The sequence below is a fragment of the Antechinus flavipes genome, chromosome 4, assembly GCF_016432865.1.
Source record: "Antechinus flavipes isolate AdamAnt ecotype Samford, QLD, Australia chromosome 4, AdamAnt_v2, whole genome shotgun sequence".
NCBI classification, from domain to species: Eukaryota; Metazoa; Chordata; class Mammalia; order Dasyuromorphia; family Dasyuridae; genus Antechinus; species Antechinus flavipes.
Window position 1 is genome coordinate 391,508,816 of NC_067401.1, and position 20,898 is coordinate 391,529,713.

Here is a 20,898-nt window from a genome sequence, read left to right on the forward strand (position 1 = left end):
CAGTCTCTGACACAGAGTAAGCACTTCTTAATAAATGCTTATCCATTTACTAGCACAAATACACAAACATGTATAACATAAAAGTCATCAAAGTGCTTCATTTCTTCATCATCATGTTTTTTGGGCAGCTAATATAAGTATTTTTTCGATGAGGAAAGTAAGGCTCAGCATGGTTAAGTGGCCTATCCAGTGTTATTATAGCCAAAGAACAAAGTCAGGAATCATACCCAAATCTTCTGGCTTACAGTCTAGTGCTTTGTTCACTGTGCCACACTTCTGATTATGTGAACATTTATGAATATGAAATAATTTTGAAGATGAGGCAAACTATGAAGCCAAGTCTACAAATTTTTAAAATATTTATATATTTTTCTTATCAAAATTAGAGTAATTTAAAATGTTCCAAAGAAAAAGCCAGTTCTCCCTCAGACATGACAGTCAGTCATCTGAGATTTCTGTCAAAAAAAGTGACATTAAACTCAATTTTAATCAATATTATTGTCTTTTCAAACAACTTTAATCAATCATTTCACTCTCTTCCAAACTTACTTGAAAAAAGAAAAATATTTTTCTCACTGATTATGTCTGCTAATGGAGGCTGTTGGGAGTGGGGAGTAAGCAAAAGCTTCAAATTCCAGTGTAAGGGCAAAAGATAAACTCTTTTCTTTTTAAATGAATGGGAAGCCTTTCACAATCCCTCAGTTTGTTAGTGTTCTCTCCTTCCTCAAATAATCATACATATTCTCATCTGTTTACATATCGAATCTTCCCAGTAGAAAGTTAACTTCTTAAAGGCGTAGAATGCTTTTAAGTTTTGTTTTTGAGAAGTATAGCTTCTTTACCAGAAAGATCTAAATACAAATTTAGCCTCTGACACATGTTGCCTGTGTGAACTGTGGCAGGTGATTTAATTTCTCAATGTTCTCATGCTTTCAAAGATGACATTTACTCACCCAGGAGTTCCCTTTACCAGTGAAATTACAGGTCTTATCATTATCTGTTCAGAGTATCCCCAGGGCTTTGCACACATAGAAAGAACATGAAGCTGGCTCTCCTCAGACATTTCAGAAAATGTTTTGATTTCTAACAGATAACTTTTGTTCTTGGTTTTGCCCAGTGAGTGTTTTGTCCCAGAATGTAGGAGTTTGGAGACAGTTTTCACTGGCTAACACCAGATTTCCCCACTCAAAAGTTTACAGTAGCTACATAAAATACCTGACCCATACTCTCCAAATAAATACAGTTCATTCCATGGCAAACATAAATAAAACCTGACCTTCACAGCATAAGAAATCTGTTATTATTGAGCTAACCTTTTATGTTTTACTGTCTTTTATTTCTTTCTTTTCTTCTCTAAATAGATGTGGAATCACAGTTAGAGCTGAAATGGATTTTAGCTATCATGTTTTAAAACTTTCTTCTCTATAAAGACAAGATGAAGACTTTAAATAATTTAAACCAGCTAAGTTAGATGATTGAACTGAATGGTGAAGTATTAAGAGCCCTGGAATTAGATACAAATGGCTTGATTTCCACCCCTCATCTTGACACTGGATTGGCTATGGATAAGTCACTTTACCAAGGTGATATTCGGTGTCCTCATGGAGAAAATGGATATAGCCATATTTTTAATGCAACTCACAGAGTAGTAAAGAAAACACTTTCAAAAAGCTATAAGGCTCTGTAGATGTTAGTTACTAATTTAAAAGCTAGCAGTTCTATTGTGTGTGTTTGCATACATAGGCATATGTACACACACACACACACACACACACATATTTGGGTGTGTGTATATATATATATATATATATTTAAATCTCCAGAGCTGGGAGGCTAACTAATCCAAGCCTTACATTTTACAGATAGGGAAACCGAGGTCCCCCAAATCTCTGAGGATTTGGATTTTATAAAAGTGGGTATATTACAAAACTGATTACTCATTAACCAGAAGAAAGCTTACTCACAGAGTTAGAATGGACTTTAGGGAAAACTAGTCTAACCTGTACCCAAGCAGGTATCTCCTCTAGTATAATATATCAGATAATTGTCATCTTGACTCTTTTTGAAGATCTTCACTGAGAGAAAAACTTCCTGCTCCCCAAGGGGATCCATTCCATTTTGGATCAATTCTAATTGTTAAGAGGTTTTTCTTTGGATTGAAAATAAATCTGCCTTTCTTCAACTTACTGTAGGATGACAGGATCAAAATTTAAAATTGGACCAAAAAGGTGAATTGGAAGGAATCTTAAAAATATTCTAATCCAAAATCTTCATTTTACACATAGAGAATTGGATTTAGTTTTCCCATGAAGATCAGGAGTGAAGCAAGGATGCCCATTATAACCACTATTATTCAGTTTAATACTGGAAATACTAATTCTAGAAAGAAGACAAGAAAAGGAAATTGGAGAAATAAAAATAAACAAAGAGGAAACAAAAACATCCTTCTGAAGATGATATGATGGAATAATTAAAGAACCCTAAAGAATCAACTAAAAAAACTAGTTGAAAGAAATAACAATTTTATCAAAGTTGCATGATATAAAATAAACTCATATAAATCATAAGCATTTCTATATACTACCAACAAAACCCAACAGTAAGAGAAAGAGAAATTTCTTTTAAAATAATTGTAGACAATATAAAGTATTTGGCAATCTACCCACAAGATAAACAATTAATAAATACTTTTCATATGATAAAAGAAAAGGCTAAATCCCTTAATATTAATTGCTCATGGATAGGCATGATATAATATAATAAATGACAATTTTACTTAAGGAAATTTACCTATTCAGTGCCATGCCAAACTATCAAAATATATCTGGAAGGATAAAAGGTCAAGAATATCAAGACAATTAATGGGGGAAAGGAAGAATGAAGGAAGATGACCTTAGCAATTCCAGATTTCAAAATTAATTACAAATTAGTAACCTTCAAAATAAGCTGGTACTGGCTAAGAAATAGAGTGGTGGATCAGTGGAATAGATTAGATACACAATACACAATAGCAACGACCATAGTAATTTAATGTTTGATAAAGTCAAAGATCCAGGTTTGGGGGTAATAACTCACCATTTGACAAAAATTGCTGAGAATACTAGAAAGCAGTTTGGCAGACACTAAGCATAAGATCAATATTTCACATTGTTTAACAAGATAAAGTTAAATGCATAAATGATTTAGACATAAAAGGTGTTACATCATAAATAAATTAGGGAAGCATGGAAAAAATGTACTTGTTAGATCTATGAATAAAGGAAGTGTTTATGGCCGTACAAAAGAAACAGAATATCACAAGTAAAATAGATGGTTTTGATTTTATTAAATGAAAAGGATTTTGTATAAATAAAACAAATTAATGTAGTTAAAAAGAAGACAGGAAATGGAGAGGAAGAGATTAAAGCCAGTTTATAAGGAGATGAGTCAAATTTATAAAAATAAGAGTCATTCCCCAGTTGATAAATGATCAAAACATATGAACAGGCCGCTTTCAGAAGAAATCAAACTTATCAATCACATAAAAATGTTCTAAACAGTACTGATTAGAGAAATACAAATTAAAACAACTCTGAGATACCATTTCATATCTATCAAATTAGATAACATGACAGAAACTAAAACTAACAAATGCTTTTTTTGGGGGGATAGGGCAAACAATTGGGGTTAAGTGACTCGCCTGGAGTTACAAGCTATAAGTATCAAATTCTGAGTACAGATTTGAACTCAAGTCCTTCTGACTCTAGGGAGTCAGGGAAAGTGGCATACTAATGCACTATTGGTAGAATTGGGAAATAGGCCAAAAATTCTGGCAACCAAAAGGTTATAAAACTGTATATACCCTTTGATCCAACAATACCACTACTAGGTATATATCCAAAAAAGATCAAAGAAAAGGGGAAATGATCTATTTGTGCAAAAAAAATAAATAAATTAATAGTAGCTCTTTGTGTGGTAACAAAGAATTGAAATTTGAGGAAAAGTCCATCAATTGAGGAACTACTGAATAAGTGGTATTAAAGGATTATGTTATATGAAATGACAAGCAGGATGGTTTCAAAAAGACCTGGGAAAACTTAAATAAACTCATGCAAAGTGAAGTGAGCAGAACCGGGGATAAATGTTAATTTGTATATATTCCTCAAGTTCAAAAAATGAATTACCAAAGGATGGGAAAGATCTTTTTAAAGAAGTAGTTCATATTAAAAAAAAAATCACCTTCCTCAAATTTTCCAGGTTTTTTAAGTCATCAGAGGCTCAAAAATGAATGTGTGATATTGTTGCCCAAGAACCCAACATCATATAGGTGTCTTAACAGATTAGTTTGACTCAAGAGAGGTATGATTCCTCTGTGCAGTATTTGCAGGGCTGGGTTATCCCACTCCAGAGTAACTTCCACTGCATTGTAGCTGAATCTAGGATTAGAAAAATTTATCTGACTTCTTATCTCTACTAATCAAGGAGGTGACTAAATTCATTGATTTAAACAACTCCTTTGTTTTTGATCTGTACATAAATTTTAATTCATTTCATTGTATTGAAAGAGATTACTATGGGTTTGCACTAATTTATTTTATTTTATCTTTATTTAGCCCTTCTTTACCCTATATCTAGCTGCCTGGAGATAGGTGAAAGAGAAAAAAACAACCAACAAACATAAAAATGAACATGTTGTGCCAAGAGCAGTAATTTTTTTTTTTAATTTTAAACTAATCACAGCACTGCCTAGAAATCTAAGGAATTTTTTGAGTTCAATGAATCCTGGCCAGAATTCAATGTGACTTTTAGTAATGAATAAAATACTAGATTATATGTTATAAGGATTTGGGCTTCCACTTGCTTATTCCCAAATTTTGCTCTAAATATCCTTTTGTTTAATTTATGGACATTTTTCTCAGATTTTTAAAAAATTCATAAATAGAAGGAAATACTCAATTTGATTTAGAAGTTAGTAAATATGAAGATATAAATTTTCTTTTTTATTCAAGCTTTTAGATTTCCTGAAATGAGATCTCATAGAGGTATGTTTACCCCAAGTTAAGAAACCCTACCTAAAGATAATTTTCTCACTCCTACATTTTAGTAGCATTCTTTAAAAACTTTACTAATTACATATATGTTTCAAAGATCAAAGAAAAGAGAAAGGGACCTATTTGTACAAAAAGCTTTTTGAAGGGAAAACATTAGCAAACTTCAGTTATAGTCATGATAGATGGTGGCAGTGTCAAGTGCCCTCAAAGACTTAATTCAACTCAATTATCACCTACTGCTATAATAAATAACTGAAATAATAAATAAATAAACTGAAGACAAAAAAAAAAGAAAAAAAAAGAAATCCTTATTTCTCTTAAGGAGACTTACATCCTATTGTTCTAGAGTTTACAGACCCTTCTGTCTTCTCAGTTTGCAAGTGAACTAGAGCAGGTCTTCTAAAATGGAAAAAAAAACAAAACAAAACAAAAAAAACACCATAAAGCTCTCTTTGCCTTATCTCTTAACAAACCCAAGCCTGATGAGGCACTGATTTTGAGGAGGAAACTATTCTATCCATCTAACCCTGAAATCTAAGGCAGAGGTGAAATGAATATGAGTTTTCCATCTAAGAAAACTTACAAGGGGCAAGAGAGAGGGCATGGGATAAGAAGTGGCAGAAAAATTATAGAGAAAGCTGAGAGGATTGAAAAATTAAAACACACAAAAATGATCTGTCCTCCCAGCTGCCACGGGCTCCAGCCACACCTTTGGTATTGCCCTTAATTTTACATGCCAACTGTCCCCACTATATGTCCCCAGATTCTCTCCCAGATCTGTAGTTGGCTGTTTTACTCTGTCTACTATATTTTTACTGGGTAATTTTCAATCATCTCCAACTCACACACAAAAAACAAGAGTTTGATATTTTCTTGTCAAAGATACTGGAACGCTCTGCTATACAATATTTTTAGTGTATTTTAAAATTTTATATATTTATATGTTTCCCAATTACATTTTTAAAAAAATTCTAATATTTAATTTTTTAAAAATTAGTTCTAAATTCTCCCCTCCCATTTGAGAAGATGAGAAATATGATATCAATTATGCATGTGAAGTCATGCAAAACATATGGCACTATATTCTCTTGCTACATCCTAAAGTTCAGAGAAAAGATAATTATGCATTATCTGCCTTCTTCCATTTCCTTCAAAGTTTGGGGCTTTGACCAGTGCATTGTCAGAGTAAACAAAGTCTAGATTCTGCAGGGGCAGGCTAGCCCTCTCTCAACACGGCCACATCCAATTCATTAGCCATTTAATGGACAAAGGGAAGTGAAAGAGGGATCCCAAGACTCCCCATACCCCAGAAAAGTTTCTTTACAGTCAGGGACCTACTTTGCTTCCTTTCCACAACTAAGCTCACAAAATACTTTGCCAAACATGGTCGTTTTAACCATTCATAGCTTTTATTTTGTCACAAAGGAGAATTTGGTTTAAAGATAGGGAGTATGCCAAAAAAATGGCTGTGATATAAAAATCAAAGATATCCTAGGTTTAGTTTTAAAAAATAAAAAGAGCGATTAAAAACATCAAGGTAATTTTTTTCATGTTTCCTCTTTCCCCCAATTTTTTTAAAATTGACTTTCTTTTTCCACCTTTAAAAATGTGATGTATTAAACTTGAACAAAGTAACCAACTATTCCGGGTCCATAATATTGCAAAAGCATAATACTGTTTGATATTTCCAATGTATCTATTCAATTAGTAAAACAAGCTTGTTTTGATAATATATAAAATCTAGAGACTAAGGCCATTTCTCATTGACCTTTGTTTTTCCCCACCAGCCAATAAATTCTACTGCACGTCATAGATTCCTATTATTTTTTTTTAATTGAGCAGCTAGATGGAATGCTCTGATGGCAAGAGAACTATGCCTCGAGTCAGGAAGATCTCAGTTCCAATTCAGCATCAGACATTCACTAATTAGGTGACCCTCACCAAGCCACTTAATCTTTCTTTGCCTTAGTTTATCTACAAAATGGAAATAATACCAACCTCTACCTCCCAAGGTTATTGTGAAGATCAAATGAGATAATATTTGTAAAGTACTCAACACAGTGCCTGGCACACAGAAAGTGCCATGTAAATGTTAGCCATCACCATTATTAGTTGAATTATAGGCATGGAAACAAGAGTACCACAATCAGATTTAGGATTCTAATGGTTATGGCCATGCCTAGGTTTTAAGTTAAAGTCTATATTCCCATGGAAAATTTTCATAAAGGAATCTCTTAAGATATAGTAATGAGTTTTAGAGGGATTCATAAGAAGTAGGTTTGACCATGGACAAGAACATGATGTTCATATAGAGGACAGCAACAGAGTCTTTGATTGGAATCAGAGGAGGAAGGAGTCTATGACCTGACTTCCAAGCTCAGCTCTTCTAAAATTACCTATGTGATCTTGGAGAAGTCACTTAACCATCTCTAAGGATTGGTTTTCTCATCTATAAAATGGGAAACTTGGACTAAATGACTTCAAAGGTCCCTTTTAACTCAACATTTTATCCTTACATCAAAAATTAGAATATGATTATATTTTTAAAAATAATTTTAAAAACATATTTAGGGTTTTTTTTAAATATCACCAACAATGCTCCACTGTCTTTTCTCAAGTCTCTAAAAAGCCATCTCATTTATTTATTTTTTTATTTTGAAAAAAATTTCTTTACAACATTATCCTTTGCACTCACTTCTGTTCCAACTTTTTCCCTCCCTCCCTCCACCCCCTTCTCCAGATGGCAAGCAGTCCTATACATGTTAAATAGGTTACAGTATATCCTAGATACAATATATGTGTGCAGTGGACAGAACAGTTCTCTTGTTGCACAGGGAGAATTGGATTCAGAAGGTATAAATAACCCGGGAAGAAAAACAAAAATGCAAGCAGTTTATATTCATTTCCCAGTGTTCTTTCTTTGGGTGTACCTGCTTCTGTCCATCCTTGATCAATTGAAACTGAATTAGCTCTCTTTATCGAAGAGATCCACTTCCATCAAAATACATCCTCAAACAGTATCGTTGTTGAGATATATAATGATCTCCTGGTTCTGCTCATTTCACTTAGCATCAGTTCATGTAAGTCTCGCCAGTCCTCTCTGTATTCATCCTGCTGGTCATTCCTTACAGAACAATAATATTCCATAACATTCATCTACCACAATTTACTCAGCCATTCTCCAATTGATGGGCATCCATTCATTTTCCAGCTTCTAGCCACTACAAACAGGGCTGCCACAAACATTTTGGCACATACAGATCCCTTTCCCTTCTTTAGTATCTCTTTGGGGTATAAGCCCAGTAGTAACACTGCTGGATCAAAAGATATGCACAGTTTGATAACTTTGGGGGCATAATTCCAGCTTGCTCTCCAGATTGGTTGGATTCATTCACAACTCCACCAACAATGCATCAGTGATCCAGTTTTCCCGCATCCTCTCCAACATTCATCATTATTTTTTCCCGTCATCTTAGCCAATCTGACAAGTGTGCAGTGATATCTCAGAGTTGTCTTAATTTAAAAGGCATTTCGTTAAACAAAAGTTTGATTCTGTTTTTTTCTTTTTTTCTTTTTTTTGGTCAGGTCTTCTATTCAATGCTCCAAATAGCTGCCCCTATCACACACACACACACACATACACACACAAACACACACACACAATTAAAGAAAAAAGTTGTCAACAAAAATTGATTTATACAATGAAAAAGCCTTAAAGTATAAGCAATGTACTCCATCTGTGGGCCTCCAACTTCTATAAAGGTGTGAGATGTCAGGATTCTCATATCTGTGCTCTATAATTTAGCTAACATTCACTATACTTACTAGTGATTGTTTTGTGGTTGTCCTTAAGTATAATATTTCTGCATTATTCCTACATTCTGCTTTAAACTCTTGTAAGAATCAAAGAATATAGTATTTGTGAAATTCTTAATGAACTGTATTATTACTGTTATTTATTCATTGAAAATATAATGCTTCTCCAATGGAGAAGAGTACTCTCTAAAGCTCTAGCATATGCTTAAACAGAGCTTACTAGCATCTCCAAATGTCTCCATGCATTGCCAGAATGGTTAAGAATTGATAGGATACACTCCTAGCATTTTCTGGTTGGCTTCTCTGCTACTGTTTCCAAGGCAATGGTGTCCATCTTCAGATCTAAAGACTGGATTTCACAGATAAGGAGTAAGATGTTGATGTAAATAAATCTCATTTATTCATTTTTAGTTTCATCTAATGAAACAGTGGGTACTAAAGATAGTTCCTTCCATGGAATATAATCAATGTCAATATATGTAGTATCACATACAGTGGCAGCTGCTGTGTCAATCCAGAAAATTGCTGAGCCAGCAACTCCTCTCTAAAATTTTCTCTCTTACTTGAATAGGGACCAGCAGGTGCCTGTTATGATGATAGGTAGATATCATGGGCACACTGAGAAACAGTCACTTAAAGAAAAATCTGATATATGGCATCTGGTAGGAAGCTCTTGATTTTGGTCTGGAGTGGAATACATGTTACCTTTTCCAAAATCTTCTTTCTTTGCTATAGCATCTTTGTTTTCAAGCCTAGAGATCACGATTTTTACATTGGAAAAGAAAGTCATTGGGGTTCAGAAGAAGGAGAGACCATATCTGGTTGGAAATTAAGAATAGCATTTATATAGCTCTTTAAAATTTAAAGTGTTCTTTACAAATATCTCATTTTAGCCTTATAACAATCCTGAGAAGTAACTACCATTGACATAGCCATTTTACAAATGAGGAAACTGAAACAAATTAAATAATTTACTCTGGATTACAAAACTAACAAATGTTTGAATCTGTATCTCAAGTCAGGTCTTCCCTCTAACTCGAGTGTTCTAATAATCACTTTGTCACTTAGTGACTAATAGTATGGAAGATTTCACTGAAAAGTTGACATATGATCTGATCCACAAGGGAGTGGTATGGGCAGATCTATGCCTTGAGAATATTGATTTAACTGCTTTATGGACTATGGTTTAGAGAGACTAGATATATGGAGATCAATTAGGAGTATTGCAATGGTCCAGGAAAGAGATAATGAAGGCTTGAACCAGGATGACATTGACTTTGGAGGGGGAATGGCAGAGAAGAGGGAAAAGGAATTTATATGAGACATATTGAGAAGATAGAATTGATAAGGCTTGGCAATTGATTGGGTTTGAATTGTTAAAATATATACATTATATGTATGTATGTGTATATATGTATATAGAGATAAAAAATACAAGATACTATTATTTCATCAATATGGGTACTTTCTTCACTATTTTAACCCTTTTGTGCCTTAGCAGATTCCACAAGTTGCTCTAGTTTAAACAAAATCAATTTTTGTTCAAGTTTCTATTTAGTGGCGATATCGTTCTTAATTTAATTAGGCAGGTCCTTGAACAACAGAGATAATACCTCATTCAAAATCTTTCTTGCTTCAACAGGCTTGCCAGAGCTTGGACGCTGGTTGAATAGCCACCAGAACTCTATGTACTCTCTCTGTAATAATGAATTATTAGTAAATGTTCAAATATAAACAAACATTTTGTAAAAACCTCTAAGTCTTCACTTTTAAAAAAAGAAAACATTTTAAAAGCCACCCATATGGAAATTCTAACTACATAAACAATTGTTTATTTTGTCTACTTTTACTCAAATTCAGGCTTCCATAAATTCAATAAAGTGCCTATGTTTTTCTACCTATATATCTATAGGTACTATAAAGTACCTATGTTTTTCTATGTTCCTACAAACATCCTTACTTAATTTGAACATTCCCAATCCAAACAAAGCTTCTGGGAAGCAGCTCTTAAAAATGTTTCCTTGCAAGTCAAAATTTCAGGGCCATAAAATTTCAGAACTTGTTTCCTGAGATTAAAAAAATAGTACATGAATATTTATTTCAATACTAAAATTCTTTGTGTACACATATAAAATGAGAAATTGCTTCTTCCTTTATGCTTCAGATACAGTCCTTACATTAAAGTATATATTGTATTAGGTAAAAGAAACTTTATATGGCTAATATGGTTTAAGTTATCATTCATTTGGACCCCATTTTTTCATTATTCCTATACTTAATGTCTTTATAAAATTTAGATTGGATTATAGATTCTTTAATACTTTGAACCTCAAAATATCAGCGCTTCCATCAGTATGGTTTCTATTCCTTTCTATATATTACTCTTTCTTTGCAATGAGATATGGGGGTTCCAGTGTCCCTTCTATTTTTACCCATTCCACTGTTAGCAAACATCTGCTTGCTAATTTTCTGATGCTAAATTCAGTGTACTTAGCTAGAGTGATCCTCTAACAACAATCACCCCCACCTGTTCTGACTTGATAGAACCTGTCACAATATGTCACAATACCTTTATTATAGAGATGTTTGCAGATTATTATCCTCTTCATTTTCTTAGGAAGGCTGATACAGATGAAGTGATTTGTCAAATGACTTACTGGTAAACTATTAAATGGGGTCAGAACTACAATTCCGGGCTATGGATTCCTAAGGGTTATTTTATTTAAAAAATTCATTTTAATTAATGACACACATACTCAAGCCCTTTTCCTATGTCATGTTATGGTAGGGAACATTCTGGGAACAGTCTTCTTTTATGGCCTATTAACCTGGAAAGTTTATAACCTTTCCAGGAAAGATTACTAATTCATCTATCATCTAAGAACCAACCTTTATCTCCAGAAAATAGGGGAATTCAATAAGGCTTGTTCAGTTTGCAAACAATAGAGAACTACTTGAACATTTGTAGAATGTTGGGTGATCTCATTGTCACATCTGTTCTATTTATAAAAAAAACTATTATACAAATGACTATCTGCTCATTTGATGATATGCCATAACTAACAAATTTCTGCCTTCATTTTGGAAAAAAAATTCTATAAATTCAATTTTTCACTTCTCCCACCTCCCAAGTAATAAACCGTAAGGAAGAATTGTTGCCCTCACCAATCTATTTAAAATATAGAATTAACAAATCAAAAAATGACCTGATCTTAAAAATAAAAGTGAAGACTTCAAAGGATCCCTATCCTGAGCATTTAGTATAGGTCCCCTAGGGAATAATTTCCAGAGTCAAGGACTTTCCCAAAGGCTCTACATATTCTAAACGCTCAGTGGGTCTTAATAATACTTTTATCTTTAATAGTCCACTAGAGGATCTAATTAATTCAAAAATAATTTATTAAATGATATAGAAAGAAAAATGTTTTAAAAATTCAAATGGGAGTATATTGTCCCACAAATTCACACAGAGGTAGGAAACATCTGGGATCAGGGAAAACTGGAGGGGAAAGCATATAAGGGAGACATATGGCCAGGGCATATATATGGCAAAGTACACATATAAGGAGAATGAGTGGTCATGGTACACACATGTATATAAACACATACATGAAGCATGCATGGATAGCAAATACATATTGGAAGGAAAATTAACATCTTCAATGGTGCAGAACTACTGATGTCTTCTAATAATTCTGTTTCTTCCTTGGTATTCCCCTCTGGTATTGTACTTTTCAGTTGATAGGTCCCATAGTGTGGACTGGACATCATTGCTGTGCTGTAGTCTTTCTCAAATATTGCTCCACCAACTTTTGCTTAGGCGGATTCTTATTTTGATAATGCTTCTGGTCTACCTGAATTCTTTGGCTATTTTTCAAGGAAAAAAAATGGATGATTCCATATTCTTTCAGCTAAAATAAAACCCCTGGACTTTTCTCAACTCTTAGAAGAGTTGCAACACTCTTCCCAAGAAACAAACAAAAAAAATCTCTTGGGGGGTTCTGCTTTCTTCTCTTAGGATCTTGGCTACAAATCTTCTCATCAGCAAAGTCTTAGCTTCCAGTGTCAAATCATTAAAAAACAAATAGCATGATTGTCCCAGTTAATGAATGTCAAGGAGTAATCTTTTCTCTAGGCTCCTCATCCTAGATTCAGAGTCCTCATCCTAGCTTATGCTGAACATGCCATATACATTTTAATTTTCAATTTCTGAAAGCTAGGCTATAAGTCAGGGAATGGTTATTTGTCTAATAACTACCAAGCATCTCTACAGTTTAAGGTTCCTTAGCTTTTAAATCCTAAATTTCTTCTATTCTGCCCTATAAATGAGAGTGTAAATAAAAGGTACAAAGACAAGCTAAATCCAGGGGATAAGGTCACATTGCCATTTCCACCTATCTTACCACATTCCTCACTTGTCATATGGAGATACAGCCAACATCAAAGCTTTAGAGCAGTTTTGAAGTATGCTATCAAGATTATTAAAGCTTGCCTAGAGTCATGGTAGCACATAATCTGTTTTTAAAATAATGTGTGTATGTATGTGCATTTATATTTATATACATACACAAAATTTACATCACTGGTATTTCTACCAGTAATCCCTCCAGACCCCACTCATAGAACAATCTCATTTAACTAAATACACATACACATGTGTTTTTATTTGTGTATTCTGTCTGTCTCTCTTTATCTCTCTTTGTCTCTCTCTCACTCTCTCTCTCTCTCTCTGGATATGTGTGTGTGTGTGTGTGTGTGTGTGTGTGTGTACATACAAAGAAAAGAAAAAGAAAAAAATCAACAAAATCAATCAATATATTGAAAAAATCAAAAAATACATTCAATGCTCCATATTTGTGAACTTTCCATCTAGGTAAAGAAACCAGGTAAGACTGTTTCTCAAATCTCTTCTTTCATTCCTTGCTTATTCATGGTAATTTTCAACATTTCCTTCTGCTTGTTTTGTTTTGTTTTTTTTTTATTTTGTTGACACTGTAGTGATGTTGTAGAATGTTTTCTTGGTTCTGCTTATTTCGTTCTGTATCAGATCATGCGAAGCTCTCCATGTTTCTCTGTATTGATTGTTTTTGCTGTTTCTTATAGCATAGTAGTACTCCACTACATTCATGTCCCTGAATCATTAAGCCATTCCAGAATCAATGAACTTTTGCTCTGTTCTTAACTGTATTATAATATTCTGTTGCTAAATCTCAAAAGGTGGAAAGGGCTGCAGAGGTAATACAGCAATTACTCACTGAAGTTTATGTAGCATCCTTGAGGATGGGCTAGGCAGGTTCCAACTGAAGATCTCAAGAACAAAGCCATTCTTGTTATTCTCAGGCAGTCTAATATTCTTTTAGACTGCTGAAATTTTTAAGCATTCTTCTTTATCATCACTTGAAATCTGCCCCCTTATAACTTCTCTATTGTCCTACTTGCAGCCTCCAGCTTGAGCAAAGATCACTTGAGGACTATGTACTATAGAGCAAAGAGCAGTACTCTAAGGACAAGAGACCTATGTTTTAGTTCCATGTCTATATGATGTTTTGCCAAACCCAAATATGTTAAGTATCATACTCTCAGGATCCTGGACATTATTAGAAAGCCTTGTGGGCCCAACCTTACTAAAAGAAAAATATGATTTGCTCAAACAAGTTAAGTTGATAGAGAATATCATGAACTATTACAAAAATACTTATTTAACAAAAACTCAAATACTTTAGAAAACAATGGTATAATGAAAATGAAATTCTTATTGATAGCTCCAAAGGTAGGAAATATGAAAGTGTTCTCCCAAAAGAAGATGAGATTATGGAGGATTATTAATACTTGTCCAAGGTGCTTAATTAATACCTGTCTACTGATTAGGCCAAAACAAACCCTTCCCATGAGGCCACTGGAGATGATTGTGAGGCCAAAACTAAAGTCTACTTTCTTAGCCAACAGAAAAGAAACTAAAAACAAGACTTCCAAAGTAACGATCTTCATCTCAATGGGAAGGTAGAAGAAAGAGAAGGAAGGCAGGAGGGGAGGCAAGAAGAGACAGAAGCAGGCACATAGAGTGGGAGGCAGACAAGCAAAAAGAAAAAGAGGGAAGCAGGGAAAGAAGAAAGGAAAAAAGCAAGGTGGAAGGAAAGAAAAGAGGGAGGGAGGGAAGAAGGAAGGAAAGAAAGAAGGAAAAAAGAAGTAATATAAAAGGAAAGGAGAGAGTAAGGTGGATTGGCAACCAAGAAATAAAAAGAGAAGAGAAAAACTAAAAGGATTTTTCCCTAACATCCAAATGGAAAGATAGGTCAAGGGGCAGAAAGCTCAGAACACTTGTATCCTGAAGCTAAGTCACAGATTTTAAGAGATCAATTGCAGTGATATTAGTTTTGAACATTATTATGATATAAAGCAATTTAAATGTTATAAGCATTCATAGAGATACTAATATTCTGTATTCGTTACTCAGGAAATAAAGTTGTTAAAATTTTTTCATCGATTAATAAAACACAGCACCTGAAGTAAGAAAAATATTAGTTGTCTACTCTTACAAAATCATAGATTTATTAAAAACAATATTCTCTTTAAAAGTTACATTTGCTGGCTTTATCCTCATATAAGAGGCATCATGATATAATAATCAGAATGATGGCCAGATGAAACCTATGTTCACATCTTGCCTCTGATACTTGCTGATTTATGTGATCAATGCTAAACATACAAGTTTCTTTTTTATTGAAGTTTTTTTTATTTTCAAAACAGATGCAAGGATAGTTTTTCAACATTGATCTTTGAAAAACTTTGTGTTCCAATTTTTCCTCCATTCCCCCCACTCCTCCCCTAGATGACATGTAATCCAATATATGTTAAACATGGTAAAAATATATGTTAAATCCAATATAGGCATATATATATTTATACAATTGCTGCACAAGAAAAATCAAATCAAAAAGTAAAAAAATGGGAAAGAAAATAAAATTCAAGCATATGTTGTGATCCACCCTCAGTTCCCACAGCCCTCTCTCTCTGAGTGGAGATGGCTCTCTTCATCACAAGTTTATTGGAACTGGCCTGAATCATTTCATTGTTGAAAAAAGCCATATCCATCAGAATTTGTCATCATATAATCTTTTTGTTGCCATAACCTAAAAGTTTCTTAACTTTTATATTCCTCACTCAACTTTCTCATTCTCATCTACCATGTTATATCTTGTTTATGTAATAGGCTCTTTTTCTACTAATGTTCTCCTTATCCCCAGTAACAAGAGTTAGGCTAATGTTGCCTCCTTTAACATAGCTTTCAGGTATACTCTTATTGCAATGAAAATGGCTTCCTGTCACTGAAGGGTATTTAAAAAAAAAGGTCCACCTATGTGGAGCTGGGACTCTTCACATATAGTAGATGACTCAATGGGCAAGTCACCACAGGCTACAGATGTATTTTCATATTCTATGAAGGGGTGACCACTAGCCAAGCAAATGCTGGAGTATCTCTTTTATGGTGTGGCTACTTTTGTTAATTGCTGAATGGCCTCTGGGTATCTCATTTTCTTCTAAAAGCAAACCTAAACTAACAATGTACAAACATGATTCAGGCTTACCCCTTATAGGTTGCAACTTGTGTAACTAAAGGTAGTTTTCCATACTGACAAGTTCACAGAACCTTCCTATACATCAAATTGTTATCTTGTGTTATAACATCACTGGGGATGGTTTAGTGGAAAGAATATTATTCTAGCCAAAAGTCCTGACTCTGATATTTACTGCTGGTGATCTTAGGCAAGTTACCCAACATTCTGAATATGTTCCCTAATTTGTCAAGTTGTCATAATATCACTTGCACTACATATTTAAAGCATTGCTGAGAGGGAAGCACACTGTAAACTGTCAGCCAATACAGAATATGATCTATGACTATTATTATTAAAACAAACTAATTTAACTAAAGTCTATTCAACAGATCATATTGGATGAAAGAAGACATAAAGAAGCATTATTCCATTGTCTTAAGGGAATGAGAGAAGAAATATTACCTGGACAAGATATTTGGAATATAAAAGACTAGAAATAAAGAATCAGAAACATGGTGAAGGATTTCTTAAACCATTTAATCTTAGCAATGACTAAGGAGTTTTGCAATGTTACTATTGAACTCCTGGGGATGAGAGTGAGAAGGTTTTAAGATTTGTTTGGTCCTTTGACCTATAGATCCAATTCCAGTAGTTCAAGACATAAATTTCAGGTTTTAACCAATGCTATCCAAAGCATTACCTTTGTACTAAAACTTTACAGTATAGTCTGCCAGTCTTTGGACTTAATGCTTATACCCTTGGCCTTAATAAAAGTGAAGGACCATTTAACTGAATCTCTTTGCCATTAAAAAATATTGGTTTTACAATCCCTTTCAAGTCTCCCCATAGAAAGTTAGTATACAAAACCTACTTTGATGTGCTCTTAATCTTGATCACTCATTCTACAGGCAGAAAATGTTAAGGGAAAAATCCCAATAAAATGCAACAACAAAAATGTAAGCCATTTTAGTAGAGTCCAAGTTGTAGGTTTGTAGGGACTTGGCTAGCTGCCAGTGTTAAATAGAATCCAGTTGGTAGAGACAACAGGGTTCTTGGCAGCAAATCAGTACCAAACTTTGACCAAATAATATCTTTCCCAACCAATGACAGCTAAAATCTGTTCTTTGGCTGTTATTGCTATGAGTAAAAGAGACAGCTATTTTACTTAAACATGAAAGTGCAATAGAAAATTGCCATTTTCATAACATTAAAGAAATCCAATGGAAAATGTTTCACGATCTGTGTAACTATATTTGGGTTTTTTTTTTTTTGCAAGCTTCCAACAATTCTATAATATATGGTAATGTGATTCTACTGACTGGCACCTTGTAAATAACCTGATCTCCTCCTTCTGATGTGAGGTGTATATGTGTGTGTATACATATGCACATAGATATACATATGTATGTATGTAATAGCTAACATTTATGCAGTGTTTACTATGTGCCTAACACTATGCTAATTACTATATCATTTAATCCTCATTATATCCCTGGAGGTGGATGCTATTACTATCTTCATTTTACAGATGAGGAAATTGAGAGATAGAAGTAAAGTAATTTACCTAGTCAAGGAACCAGTAAATACCTGAGACTGGATTTGAACTCAAGGTTTGGTGTACCATATAGCTACATATGCATATGTTTGCAAGGATGCATATAATAATGTAAATATGTGTATATTATTATATTCTATTGAATTATAGGCTCTTGAAAATGAAAGGGACTTTCCCAACACCCTCAATTTAGAGATAAGGAAACTGAGACCTAAAGAAGGAAGAGTCACATTAAAATTATAAATGGCAGACCCCAAATTTGAAGCAAGAAATTCTGATTTCAACTACAGTTCATTTCAAAGGTTCCTCATTTTCTGCTTCCCTCAGACATCTCTTTTAATTTTCAGGAAAAGGTAAAAGGCTAAAACAAGCAAAAGAAGAAGCAATGGCTGAAATAAATCAGTTTAGAATGCAGAAAGAAAAGGAATTTCAGGAAAAACTATCTTTGGTAAGTATGAATGTCAATTAATTTCTCATGTATTTTAAGCAAAGTCCTATGGGAGACATTATAACATTGAAAAAAAAAAAAAGAAATTGAAGAAGGTATAAGAAGACCAAGTCAGAGTTGATTTTGATATTTGATTATCTGGACAACCTGATTCTTAATCTCAGTTTCTTCATTGGTAGAATTAAATGGTTGGAGAAGATGATTTAAACCAATCCAATTTAATCAAATTCAACATTCATTTAAACACCTACTCTGTATAGAACACAATCTATTTATTCCAATGGAGAAAGAAGGCATATATGTAGATTACTTAAGCTGGGAAAGTAACATAGCATTGTGGATATAGAGTTGACCTGGAATTAGAAAGAGCTGAGTTAATTTTACTTATTTTGTGATCTTGGGCAAATCGCTTAACTGCTGTCTCCCTCAGTTTCCACATGTGTGAAAGGAGAATAATAACAGCTCCCATTTCTCATAACAGTTATTATGAGGCCCAAATGAAAGATAATTATAAAGAATTTACAATTAGCGTGGTGCCTAGCATTTAATAACTGTTATATAAATGCCAATTACATAGTAGTAGTAGCAGTAGCAGTAGTAGTAGTAGTAGTAGTAGTAGTAGTAGTAGTAGTAGTAGTAGTAGTAGTAGTAATGGTAGTGGTAGTAGTGGTAATAGTGGTAATACTGCATACTACAGGAATACAATGAAAAATGATTCTATAGTTGTCTTGGGAAAGGGAATATCCTTGCTGGAATTTCCCTGTACCAATGAAATAGCACGTTTATGTAACCATTTCACCATTTTTTCTCTTTCTAAGTGGTTTTAGGGCTTTTCTATGAAAGCCCTTTCCAAAAAACCAATCATTCTCTCTAAGACTGAGTGGTTGGGGAAAAGTAATATGAAATCCACAAATGAGAAAATAACCTATATAGAGAGAGTGTGCAAAGGCCATCTGATATTTCTTTAACCTTGCACTAAACTACCTTCTACAAGAAGCCCTTCCTAGTCTTCCTTAATCTTACTTCCTTTTCTCAGAGATTTCTTCCATTTTATCTTGAATATATCTTCTTTATATATAGTTGCTTATGTGTTGTCTCCTACATTAGACTGAACTTCAAAAGCAGGTACTTTATTTTTTGCCCTTTTATTTGTATTCCCAGTATATAACACAGTGTCTGTGATAGAGCAGGAACTTTCTAAATGCTAATCAAGTGATTGACTATGGAAAGAGAGATAAAGAGATAGAGACAGAGACACAGAGAGAGTGACAGAGAGATTAAATGCTTACTATGTGTCAGTTAAGTACTTAGCATTGAATATAATAATAGAAGCAAGTAAGACAGTCTTTTCCTTGAAATGATCTTATATTCTCATAAGATAAAGGCAACACATGAAGAGAAACCAGAATGAATAGGTGGGGTGGGATTGGGAGATAATATACATCTGAAAATGTTGATCAGAAAATGATATAGAAGTCTGGTTCCATTTCTCACAGTCCAAGATCATTTCAAGAGTGGAAGAGGGGAAAGGAAAGATAGGGAAGGAAGGGAAGACATTAAATTGATACGCACAATAATGTTTGAAAATAGTGATTGGTAAGTGCACTTCAAACAACAGACATCTGTAATAAACCTTTCTTGAAGGACACAAAAAAGATCTATTTTTAATCAAGGAGTATCTATCAGGCAGAATCATGTGTTTTGGATAATATTTCTTTTTTTGACTCTTTCCTATTCAATTATGATGAACCCATGAGACAAGAGTACCTGAGAACATATCTTCCCAACTATCACTATTTTTGGCTACCTTATTGGAGAAGAATAACAAGAACAAGAATAACAATAAGAAAAAAAAAAAGAACAAGAACAAGAAGCTTTTTTTTTGCCTTTTTTCTGCATCAAAAATGAAACAAAAATCCACACTAAAGCCATCCTAATAGTGCACACCATGGGATTGTGGGGGTGCAGAATTTCTTGATATGCAATAGCTAAGAAGATTACTCCCTAGGAGTTGCATGTGATGTAAATCTATTCCAGGAAATTAACCATTGGCATTGAACTTGAATAAAAACTTGTCCTTTTCACAATTCAAACCTAAGCCAATTTCACAGCTGGCTGATCAAACTGTGTCCACAGAGAAAGAAAGGCCAAGGTGCATGGGGCTGCTCTGCTGAAGGCTTATTATAAGAATCATCTCAGTACTTCTACTTTTGGCATGACCTCACTGTATTCATTGTATTGTTATCCTAGGCAAGACTCATCATGATTAACCTAAGCCTGGGGTCAAGCAGGAAGACCTCCTTGGAACCTGAAGAAAAAAGGGTCTTTGGGGATAATCATATTGAGTTCCATGTGATGCTTCCAAAATTCATACAAAGGCAATTATGGTCTCACAACCATCATAATTCATTAAACTTAACTTTCTATATGTGGCTCCTCAAAAAGGATATGATGATTTTCATTGCAGCAAATCAATTAAATGTAGTGTTAACA

General features: G+C 33.8%; 1 protein-coding gene across 1 annotated transcript in view; it reads left to right on the forward strand.

Moving 5' to 3' along the window:
• The window catches only part of ATP6V1G3 (ATPase H+ transporting V1 subunit G3), a 30,387-nt gene that overhangs the window by 3,337 nt on the left and 6,152 nt on the right, over nt 1–20,898 (forward strand). Inside the window, exon 2 of the mRNA XM_051998704.1 lies at nt 18,305–18,405. Coding sequence (XP_051854664.1) covers nt 18,305–18,405 — 101 coding nt within the window. The remainder of the gene's footprint in view (nt 1–18,304; nt 18,406–20,898) is intronic.